The 12,134-nt window shown below is 51.2% G+C and overlaps 1 protein-coding gene across 1 annotated transcript in view; it reads left to right on the plus strand.

Moving 5' to 3' along the window:
* Kazn (kazrin, periplakin interacting protein) overlaps positions 1 to 12,134 on the plus strand; it is a 128,158-nt gene that overhangs the window by 84,997 nt on the left and 31,027 nt on the right. Inside the window, exons 6-8 of the mRNA XM_038335172.1 lie at positions 3,317 to 3,447; positions 6,733 to 6,783; positions 8,184 to 8,307. Of these exons, the coding sequence (XP_038191100.1) occupies positions 3,317 to 3,447; positions 6,733 to 6,783; positions 8,184 to 8,307 (306 nt within the window). The remainder of the gene's footprint in view (positions 1 to 3,316; positions 3,448 to 6,732; positions 6,784 to 8,183; positions 8,308 to 12,134) is intronic.

Raw genomic sequence — 12,134 nt, forward strand, 5'->3', positions numbered from 1 at the left:
GGTTATATATAAAAAGTATAAATGTGGGCTGGAGAGATGGCTCAGAGGGTAAGAGCACTGGCTGCTCTTCCAGAGGTCCCGAGTTCAATTCCCAGCAACCACATGGTGGCTCACAACCGTCTATAATGAGACCTGGTTCCTTCCTTGCCAGCAGTATATTGTATGCTTAATAAATAAATCTTAAAAAAAAAAAAAGTATAAATGTCACAAGCGCTTGTTCCGGGTACTTAGCAGAGTGCTGGTGTCCACGCCCACTGTCTGTGGTATACTCTCCAGACTCCTTGCCATCCCACTGTGCATCAGGGAGAGCCACCTGACTCTGTTACAGGTTCCTGTAGGGGCTGTAGTGAAGCCGGCCCTCCAGGCACCCACAACTGGTTACCTGGGGCCACAGACCATTACACAGGTCCTGAGCTGCCTGTAGATGGAGCGTGGAGGGTAAGGCAGTTGAACTGCAGGCGTGGTGATAGAGGCGCAGGTTCACACTGCTGAGATCATAGCCTGGCTCTGCTACTCACAGAGGACATGACCTCTGGCCCCGGCACAAGGGTCATCTGTTCCTCTGGTATGAGGGATGCTGGATTCTTTCTTAATGCCCAGTGTGTGCTACATGTCTGTTTGCTGAGCCCTCCCTCCTAGGGTTGCCAGAAAGGTAAAGTGTACAGAATTCCCAAGTCAGGGCCTTGGTAAATATTAGCTGCCCCTTCCTGTCAGCGCTGACAGGGGATACACAGGGTTTCAGACTCCTTTCTGTAAACAGACCTGGAACCTGCCTCCGCTGAGCCAAGGCAGCAGCTGTGTTCTGCTGACCCAAGCAGGGATTCCCCCACTGCCAGGGTGCTGCAGGGAGATACAGCAGGCCTTTGAAGCCAGGTTGGAACTGAAGACCTTATCAAACACAAGTCCAGCTCAGTCTCTGGTCAGCAGGGATGCTGAACCCCAGGGGTAGCTAACTACCTGGCCAGTCCCAAGATCCAGGTGTGCAGATGGCTCCCCAGCCTCTGGTCCACCTTGGTGGCAGGAGGCAGAGGTTAAAGGTGGGGTAAAAGAACCTGCGACAGTTTAGGAATTAATGGATCACTCTTCCTGCAGCTGCAGGGCCACCCTCTAGACTCTTCCTCCTTTGCTGTCCTTGCCTCTCCTGCAGCCAGCTCGGATCTTTTTAGTAAGCATGTCTCCTTAGAGATGCTTCCGGGCCCTCTCCCTGGCTGTGTCCCAGGCTCGTCCGTTCTTCTATAACTCGGTATTTACCTGCACGGGGTCACCCACCTCCAATGCCAGGCCATCGCTGGGAAGGCCTTTGGCACGTGGCTCTTTTCCCTCCCTACAACACACCACAGCAGGCGCATGTCCTACCCCACTGCTCTGCAGAAGGGCTATCACCAGCACCATTTTAGCCTTATGTTGCTGTGGCGAGCTCCGTGACAGAAGCCACTTGGAGAGGAAAGGGTTATTCCATCTGACAGTGAAAAACCTCATGAGGGGAAGTCAGGGCAGGAACTCAAGCAGAAACCATGGAGGAATTCTGAATGCTGCTTCCTGGCTCGTTTCTCCTGGCTCGCTCAGCTTGCTTTCCTATACCACCCAGCCCAGAGGTGGCACCACCCACAGAGAGCCGGGCCCTTCCACGTCAATCATCAATCAAGAAAATGCCCCTCCACACATGTACACACACACACACACTTGCCTACCAGCTAATAAGGAGGCAGTTTCTCAACTGAGGTCCCTCCTCCCAGATGACTCCAGCTTGTGTCGAGTCGGCACAGAAAACCAACCAGCACAGGCACCTCCATGGCTCAGACAATCAGATTGGCTCAAGAGGGTGAGGAGCATGCTCTGGACCATATAGCCTATAAAGGAATTCACTCAGATTAGAACTGATTCAGAGCCACCAGCGGCTTCCCTGGCTTCCCCATTGGGCCACATGGTCCCTGGTGACAAGGACGGTCTGTCAGGAGTGCCTGCCTGGAGTGGATGCCCAGGTAACAACGGTCCCTCTGTGGTACTGGCGCTCTCATATGGGAGAGATCTGTAGCAGGGTCTAGTGGGCTTCTGAGCTATGGCTTCTGGGAGAGACCTTTTATCTACCACTTTAAGTGTCTACAAAGAGCCAACCCTGAAAGTAAGGTGAATGCATCCAAGGACCCATGGTGCACTCAGTGCCAGACAGACAATGCAGGTGTAAATAACGTCCTGCAATAAGACCCGCAAAGGGGACCCAGAAGGTGGCTCCACTGGGAAAGCTCCAGATGCAGAAGCATGGGGACTTGTGTTTAGACCTCAGAAGAAGCTGGGCATGACAGTGTACACCTGTAATCACAGCCCTAAGGAAATGAAGACTGGGGTCTGGGGTTCACTGGCCAGACAGTCTAGGTGATTCGGTGAGCTGCAGGGTCAGTGAGAGACCCTATCTCCAAAAGCAAGGTAGATAGGGCTGGGCAGGTGGCTTGTAGTTAAGGTCAATGGCTGTACTTGCAGAGAACTGGGTTCAGTTCCCAGCTCCCACGTGGAGGCTCGCAACCTGTGACTCCAGTTCCAGGGGATTCACTGCCCTCTTCTGGGCTCCCCGGGCACTACACAGACATGGCATACATACACACAAGCAAGTGCACACACGCGCATACACATATACACACACACACACACACACACACACACACAAATAAAAGCGAGTTTTTAAAAGGGTGATAGAAAAAGACACCCATCAACCTTTGGCCTCCGCATGCATGCATGCATGCATGCACAAGTGTCGCAGGGAGTGAGTGGCTGAGCCCTGGCTGCTGAGGTGCCCAGAGTTTATGCATGCCAGGCTTCATAGACCAGGAGGGGCATACTTTATACCCTGACCGTGGCCAAAAGCCACTGGCTCTGACTTCAGTGTGAATAGTAGAGGCAAGGAGGCCACCCTGGTCTTTAGGGAAACAGATGGCAGTTGCCATGGGCTAGGAGAGTAAAAGGACTTGGCTGTGTTTCAGGGACACTGAGGAAAGAAAGGAGCTGGTCATAGCTTGGGGCAGGGGTTCTTGTCCAGGACTCTGCTATTGAGCTGTGGTTAGGGTTGCATAGTGTCTCAATCGATTCAGGTGAGATTTTATAGACCCTGACCTCCCCCAGGTGAGGAGGGGTTGGGATGGATCAAAAGGAAGGGGGAGGGTCTCCCTGGCAGCCACCCCAAGAACAAGCAGGGCTGTGGTGCAGAAGGGAAGAGCTGGCCACCACACCCCCTTCCCCCTGGCTCAGCATCATTGTCCCTATAATGGGTGCATCAGGTTGTCCCTCCTGTGCCGCTCACTCACAAGCCGTCCCTGTTTTCCAGCGGTCAGGGTGAGCCCCTGCCACTCACGGCAGCCTTCCGTCATCTCCGATGCCTCTGCTGCTGAAGGTGACCGGTCATCGACACCAAGCGACATCAACTCCCCACGACACCGGACGCACTCCCTCTGCAACGTAAGGCCAGCAGCAGCAGGGCCTGGGCACTGGGGCCCTGCCCAGACATGGCGGGGCCGTGGGGTGGGATAAAGATGTGCCCCCTCTTTCCTCTCGTCCACCCAGGGAACGCTGTGGCGAAGGCATTTCCCGTTCTGTTCTTTCCTTATGCGAGAAGCAGTGGATGTGGGGAGAGAAAGAAATGAGGCCTGTTTCTTCCTGTGTCCGGGAGGGCGAGGAGGGTCTGCGCGGCCTGGAACCCCGCCAGGTGCACCCCATCTTGGGCCCTGCCTGGGACCTTGGGCCTGACTACAGGACCACCTGTCCCCTGTCGCACCAGCTCCCATCTTTCACCCTGAATGGAACAGATTACTGTGTTTTAGTTTTGAGATTCCAGTGGCTTGGGACACATTTGGCTTCTGTAGAGAGGCCCTGTGAATTTGTCTTACTTTTTTTAGTCAAAAAAGTTGGGCTTTTTTTTGTTGTTGTTGTTGTTGTTTTAAATTATGTAGTGACCCCAGCAGCTAAAAGACATGCATTCTCCAGGTAGGCTCTATCTAGTCTGCTTTTCATTTACTAAGAACAGAATGACTGAGGTTGGGAAGCTGATGGAAGAAATGGTTCCCATTATGCTCAGCTCTTAAAGGCTCCATTACTTCCCACATCGTCACACTGGGGACCAGGCTTTCAATCCAACAAACCTTTGGAAGATGCTCTGAAGCCGTAGCCCTGCCACTGCAGGCTCCCAGGCTGGTGGTCCCAGCATCAGTGGATGGCTGAAAACCATGTCAGCCTCCAAGAGGAATGGAAAGTCAGAGGTGGGAGCCACTTTTAGATTTCTGTCCCATCAACATAGGGATAACCCAGAGGGCTTCCCTGCCATGTCCTGATGACAGAGGTGCCACACTGAAGTGTCTTCAGATGCATAATAAGGATTTTTCTTTCTTTCTTCTCCATTTATTTTATGTGCATGAGTGTTCTGCCTGCATGTGTATGTCGGTGCACCATGTGTGTGCACGGTGTGTGTGGAGGCCAGAAGAGGGCATCAGATTCCCCTGGAACTGGAGTTACAGGGGTTGTGAGCCACCGTGGGTGCCAGGAACTGAACTCAGGTCATCTGTGGGCATAGCAAGTGCTCTTAACTCCTGAACCATCTCCCCAGCCTGGGGAGGCGTTTTTTAGCGACTCAAGGTAGCATTGCTTTATTAAGCAGCAGAACTTGCTAACAGTGTGAGCATTTGTTCAGGACACTCAGGAGAGGGACATGCTGTGAGAACCCATAATAAGCAAGTACGTAAGGTTATGAATAACAGTGACTTTCCTGGGTACGGGCGAGAGGGGGCCCCATCCACAGTAAGCATGAAAAGTGCTTATTATTAAAGTAGCTACAATCCCAAGAGCTGACGAGATGGCTCAGTTGCTGAAGCATTTGCTGTGCAAACATGAAGAGATGAGTGTCCACATAGTCCACATAAAGAGGCCAGGCGCAGGGCTGTGCGCTTGTGATCCCAGCACTGAGGAGGTCGGGACAGGAGGATCCCCGGGCCTCCCTGGCCGGCCAGCCTTGTTTTATCAGCAAGCTCAGGCATACACACGTACACAAAATCGCCCAGACTAAACTTGAAAGAGGCACCACAGCCTGCCTGGGTGTTATTACTGGCCCAGAAGCTATATATTGCCCGTGGAAGAGCTAGGGTCCCTTCTTTTCCAGGGGCTGTGACAAAACAGTGTGACTTCTGTCCACAAAGACAGCAAGGGGAACCACTCCAAGCTCTCTCTCATCCATTTGTCAACTGAAAGGACCATAGTGGACTTGGCCCTGCCCGAACCATGCAGGTGGAGAGTCTCAGTCCTAGGTAGATACCCTTTGACAGGTGTGTTCACCCCCAAGCAGGAGCATCTTCCTAAGGGCCACGCTGACCTCCTAGTGGCCTCAGGGAAATGCTGCTGACAGATCTACCCACAGGAGGACTCCCAGCTCCCAGACAGCATTTGACACAGGCCGACCTCTTCCTAGCCTCAGCACATACCACTGCTTTACATATGTGCACACCTGTTGAGATGTGGAATAAAGGGGGTTTGGAGAGATAAGACACATGGCAGTAGCCCTCTGTCCTCAGGGATCTCACCTGGTACCACAAGATCAACACTTATCAACACAGATCAACAAGACTGGATTAAAGATTACCTTGCATTTTGACCACTAATTAGAGCAAAAGTGAAGCCTCAGTACAGGGAAATTGTACATTGAGATATTGGTCTACATCTGTTTCTTCATGGGCGATACTGTGCCTGCAATTCCAGAAACAACCACCAGGAGTCTCCCCAGTAATGCCTTTTGTAATCACAATGTGTTTTCTGCTCCTTGGTAGAGCAGGCGTGATTCACAGATGTAGTAAAAACTTTTGCACCTTCATGGGCTATATATTAAGGGTCCCTTCCCTACCCATTTGGAACACATTTGGTAACCCATGGAAATGTCCCCCCTACAGGGACATAGTTGGCAACCCATAGAAATCTACCTACCCACAGGCTCCCTGATGTACCCAAGAAAGAATTTGAGAAAAGTCCAGACCTGTGTGAGCAGGTTTCCAGGCAGCCAGGACCCAGTGTGTACTTGCTGTGGAACCCTGCCTAGAAAAAAACACAGAGCCAGGGGAAATGAGACACCCCAAATCTGAGTCCCAACTCTGCTTGTTATTAGCCCTGTAAGAGATTGCAGGCGGACCCCTGCTTATGCCTGAACCCACAGCCACAGACTGCGGGAGTTGCTGTGCTGGTTTCAGGGTATTTTAGTGACATGTGGTCTCCTGAGTCAATTGTTTAATTTTCTGTTATACTCCCACCCACCCCCCCTACTCCCTTTTCAGGGAACAGAACCCAGAGCTTGCTAGGTGAGCATCTGTCACTGATCTCAACCCCCTCCCCCTTAGGATGCTTTTTCCATTAAAACTGGTGTCTCTACTAAAAAAAAAAAATACCAAGCAGAACCAACTTCCCATTCGAACACATGGACCAAAGACAGGAACTTAGGCCTCAAAGGATTAAGGGGTCAAGAGGTCAGAGCAGGCAGGAGAGCTCCTCAGGGTCCCTGATCTGATGTCTGATGAGCCCCAGGCCCCATCAGTCAGCTATGTGCAAATGCCAGAGGGTAAGGATCTCCATCCACTGTAGAGACAGGGCAGCCCTGGAGGACTTGGTGGCTTCCTTTCAGGGAAGACACCCTCCAGCCCCCCACCCTCACGGGCCACCGTGCTCTCCTGTGTCATGAGTCTGCTGCTTCATCTTCTTCTCTTTTGGCTACAGGGCGACAGTCCCGGCCCAGTTCAGAAGAGCCTGCACAGTCCTATTGTACAGGTGGGTATGGCTTCCCTGGCTGCCCGCATCCGCTTTCCGCCCCAGCTTGACCCTCTTCCATAGACAGGTTTTCCTTTGGGCCACCAGCTCACAAATAATGACATGGAGATTTATTGTTAATTATGAAAGCTCAGCCTTAGCTTAGCTTGTTCCTAGTTTTTATAACTTAAATTAGCCCACTTTTTTTTTAGATCTACATTCTTTTATGTTGCTCAGTTACCCTTACTCTGTAGTGCCCATGCTGCTTCCTCCACATCTGGCTGGTGACTCTACCTTTCTTTCTCTCTGAGTCCTCTCTGTCCCCAGAAGTCCCGCCAACCTCCTCCTGCCTAGCTGGCCATTCAGCTCTTTATTAACCGATCACAATGACACATCTTTGCACGGTATAAAGGAATATTCCTCAACACTCTCCCAGCCTGGGTGCTCTGAACCTTCAGTCACCCCGATGCCAGTTTTGAACTCCCAAGATAGAGAAGGATTGAACCCCTCCTTGAGTCACATGTGTTCTGGCACCTGAACCACAGGCAGTAGACACATGGCGCCCCTGGCTGCTGCTGGTCTACCGGCTTTTGTCATCAGTGTGAGAAAGGCACACAGAGCAGAACCTGAGGACAGCATCTCTCCTGTTAAGATGTTTCCCATTTTCCGGCTCTGCACCATCTATCAGCATAGGGTTTCCCTAGAGAAGACCACATACATTTTGAATGCAAATTCCTAGGCCCCACTTAGTGGAGATTCCAGTACAGACTGGGGGCAGGGGCTGTATTCCAGGACATTCTAAAGTGTCCTGTGAGCCTTGAGTCTAGGTTTTGCCCTACTCTTTCTGTAGATAATACCAACCACACGTCATTGCATAGGACATTTGTGAAGCTCTCTGCAGGTGCTACCCCAACCCCCAGGCATAAGATCATTGTCAGAGCTCCTAGACGGGCCCTGTTCTGCACTTAGCACATGTTAAAGCGTCAGTTCTGCACACAGCCTGTCCACCCTGCATTATTAGAGTGACCACAGGCAGTGGTCAAGTTCATGGGTATGCTCTGCAAGCCCTTACGTCTGCCAAGTGGACTTAAGTGACAGTGGTAGCCCAGGCAGCTGGAGCAACTCCTGGCCACTATGTGGCAATCAAACCAGGATCCATCCTGAAAGTCTTTACATCAGCGATGCACTTGGGACAATCTGGAGTGGGTTCTAGTACTGTCAATGAGAGGCTTTGAAAATAACCTGGGTTTTCTCAGCGAACAAGGGATAGACCCCTAGGATGCTGGCCTCAGAGCCCAGCTTCTTATCCGTGCCCTCCACCCCTCACTGTGACTTTGGAACGCCTCCTCCCTGCCCTTCCACCCACCACTATCCTTCCTGCGAGCCTAGGTTTACCTCTGTTCCTCTCCCCTCTACCTCAGTCACTAGAGGATCTTGAAGACCAAAAACGGAAAAAGAAGAAAGAGAAGATGGGATTCGGCTCCATCTCTCGAGTCTTCGCCAGAGGGAAGCAACGGAAGTCCCTCGACCCGGGCCTCTTTGATGGTACCGCCCCTGATTATTACATAGAGGAAGACGCGGACTGGTGATAACCCACCGCCCTTCGCCCATTGTCCGTGGGCGTGTCTGTGTGTGGATGAGCCATGGAGCGTGCGCGTGTATGTGCATGGGGGTGCGGGGCCTGCGTGGGGTGCGTGTGCACGGGTACACTCACCCACATGGGTGTGTGTAGCCGAGCACCTAGAACAAGCAAAAACACAAAAGTGACTCCGCCCCCTCCGCGTCGCCACCTCTGTAACCGATGTACATACCACAAACCCTGTGTGACTCTTGTCAACTCTGTTGTCTCCGAGCGATACAGTTGTGTTTGTTTTTTCTTGTTTGTTTTGTTTTTCGATGTTTTGGCGGGAGGGGGTGTTATTTGTTTGTTTAATCCGTCGTATTTTCGTTTATAATTTCCCCCTTTCTCCTCCCTCCCTCCTCCTTTTTATGAAACTTGAACACTTGAAGGACTGCTGTGTATTTGTAAATAACAAGAGTGGTGTGCTCTTTGTCCTTGTAAAGTCCCTCGTCCAGCCGCTACCGCAGCCCATGTCGCCTAGGAGATGGTCTGTCTTCCATGGCCCCCTCCTCCCGACCCCTCAGTGTGAACGTGTGGGACCAGACCCTGTTCTCGGGGTGTGCCCAAGTCACTTTAACCACAAAAGCACCCCGCCATCGTTGTCAGGGTAAGGTCACTCTGCAGAGACTCATGAGCCCAACCAAGAAGTCTCGGCTGGGCTGCAGTGTTTATAGGGGTCATACAGGCTCTTTTTAATGGCCTGCCTGTTTTTAAATTGTGTTGCTGTTTCTTTCTTTGTGGAACAAAAAGAGAGAAAGAAAACTGTTGCATTTAATTTATTTGCACAAATGCAGAAAACGTATTCTATCTAAATTATTACGTGAATATCGGAATGTCTATTTTTCCACGGGGTGGGCGGGAGGCGGGCGTTTCTGCTGACTTGTCTATTCTGTGTTCATGCCGCTGCAGACACTGTGCGAGGTAGAATTGGGGTGGCTAGAACTGGGGACCTCAGATGGCCAGCTTGCTTATTCTCTTTTCTCCTTTCTGTCTCTCCCGGCTGCTGTCCCTGCATGAGAGGACTCCCACCTTCTGCTCTGGCCTTCCTCTATATATATTCTCTCTATATATATATTTATTTATCAGACATATAGAACGTGACTTCAGTGAGCAGAGCACTGACGATCATGTTCCTCTTTCTTCTCTTTGGCCTGTCTTTGGAGCCATGTTGATTGAGTCCAGAGAGGTCAGCCTGGGCCACATCTGTAGGGTCTGGCCAGACATCTGCACCTGAGTCAGCTGGGTAAGAGGCCACTGGTGGCACACACACACAGGCACGCACACACACGCCTCTCCATCCTTAGTTTGTTCCACACATGGGCCAGGCAGATGTCATCAGAGAAGATGCCCACCTTCTGGGAAGGGCTGTTGGGGAGAATATCTGGCAGGTGAACCCTCTGCCCTCTTTTTTTCCAGTCGGCTTCTTCTGCCACATACGGACTCTCTTGGAATGCCCAAAGCCCCATCCTCCAGTTCTATCAGCAGCCTAAGCAGGCTCATCCCATGAGGGATGGTGGACGCCTGCGCCTATTTGGGGAGCAGCATTGACCCCCAACAGGGCTTCAACAGGGCATGGAGAACCCAGGGTTTCCAGCCAGTTCTTCCCCACCCCTAAAACTCAGTTTCCCCATTCTTTTGTCCCAGGATCCCCTTTCTACTGATCCTTAACCACTAACAGCTCAGTCCACACCTCTCATGGCTACTGTGGCACTCCCACTAACAATAGCATTCTCAGCTCTTAAAAAGAATTTTTTTTTCAATGCTGGATGGAGCATCTGGAATGTATAGGATCTTGTGCCCAAAGTCTCTAAAACAAGCCAAAAAGCCCCCACCAGGTCCCCTCTTCCCTCCCAACCCAACCCAGAGGCTGAGAGAGAGAGAGCAGGCAGGGATACCTAACGAGCTTCCCTGTGTCCCTTTCAGCTCAGCTGATTAACCCAGCCTGATGGTGAGGGAGGGAAGCCAGAGCTGGCATCAGGGGGAGGTCTTAGGAAACACTTTTCCTCTTCCTCCCATTGAATTTTTGTGTTTTATTTTATTTTTTTTAAATGGTCCACACCCTCCCTTTTACTTAAAGGAAAACAAGATTGCAACCTCTCCTGGTAATGACTGAGTCGTTCCTTTTCATTTCAGTTTTTTGGAAATTAGGAGTTCATCCTAAGAGTTACTAAGAATGATTTATTTGAGAGAACCACGTCAAATAGCAAATGAGTTATGGGTAACTATAGATGAGAATGACCTTTTCCCATGGGAGAGGTTTCTCGAAGGCATGGATGCAAAATATAAAATATTAAAAAAAATCTAAATAAAGCTTATTTTAAAATATGATGGAATTCTATGTGATTTGATTGCTTCTACGTTGCTCCAAGGGGAGCCAGCCGTGTCCCATCAGGAGGCCCAGCTTGCATGACCTCCATTCCAGGAAATTCCTAGGCTGGGTGACAGGAGGGACCGAGGAAAGCTGGCTGGATGCTAAGTCCCCTGAAGGGGGCCAAGCCAGGTGGACTCCCAGATCATCTTGCGTGTGTCGCCTCTCCTCATTTGGAGGTGCGATCAGCATCCGGGGCTGCCCACATCCTAATGCAGGACCTCCAGGCCCAGGAGCCCCCATCCCCTGGAGCTCAGAGGCCCCACCAGCTTTCATCGCCTCCCCTCCCCTCCCCCTCCATCTGGAGGTCAGAGCTGTGGCCGTGGTTTTGAGGTTTGCTGCCTTTCCTTGGGCCTCAGCAGACCTCTTCGTCCCAAGTTCCACCTTGGGCTACCAGAGTGGCTTGGAAGAGACAGCAGGGTTCAAGGCAGAGTAGACCAGGCTTTTTTTTTTTTTTTTCTCTCAGCTTCACAAAACCAGGGTTTTTATCTACTTCCTGACTGTAAGCAATGCCCTCAGTTTCTGTTCTGTGCTCAGAAGCAGGACTGATCAGAGGTTGTACTTGAATGCCCCTTCCAACTCTGCTGGCGGAGAATGTGGAGCTCCAAAATCAAACCATGCTCCAGGGTGTCAAAATGCAGGACCCCATGTCAGTGACATCAAAAGGTCAGGAAAGCTATGGACCATGAGGAACTTTGGCCTCCGGAGTTCTCAGTGGCCAGCCACATTCCCTGGAAGCAAAGGCTTTTATTCATGGTGGTTCTAACCGGCAGCCAGGAATGAGAAACCACCACAGAGCTAATCTAAGCAAGGCACATATGGTCCTACTTGCGACGTGGTAGTCTGTGCCTGACACCATGCAGATATTACTAACCAATCAGAGTCCCTCTTACCCATCCAAGAGTAGCTCAGACCTCTCGCTCTACAGCACTAGCCTGGCTACTAGACACTGGTTAAAAAATAAATGGGGAAAATTTAAGCTCAGAAATGAGTGATCTGGTCAAAGTCCACCACTCAAGAGCAGACCCATACCAGTACTCTCCTCTGTGTGTTTCTCTTAAGGGCGGGGTTATGCTAGGGAAACATCCTACCGCTGAGCTACAGTGCCCCTCACGGGACCTCCTTAATTAAAAAGAATCCCTCCCAAGGGGCACCTGTTGGCGCGAAATTGGAGCAGAGTCACCCAGAGCACGGAAAGCCAGTGTTCCTGCTGTGCAGGTTGTATGCTGTCCCTAGGAAGGTACCATTGTCTGGGCTACCAAGTGACTGATCCCCCTGGCTCATGTGGTACTCAACCTTCAGGGCTACTCGGTAGCCTTTCTGCATGCTCTCCTGCTCATGCTACCATTGTAACCAGTAATAGTAACAACAATAATATCTAAC

The sequence above is a fragment of the Arvicola amphibius genome, chromosome 6 (genome assembly GCF_903992535.2).
Source record: "Arvicola amphibius chromosome 6, mArvAmp1.2, whole genome shotgun sequence".
Taxonomy (NCBI): Eukaryota; Metazoa; Chordata; class Mammalia; order Rodentia; family Cricetidae; genus Arvicola; species Arvicola amphibius.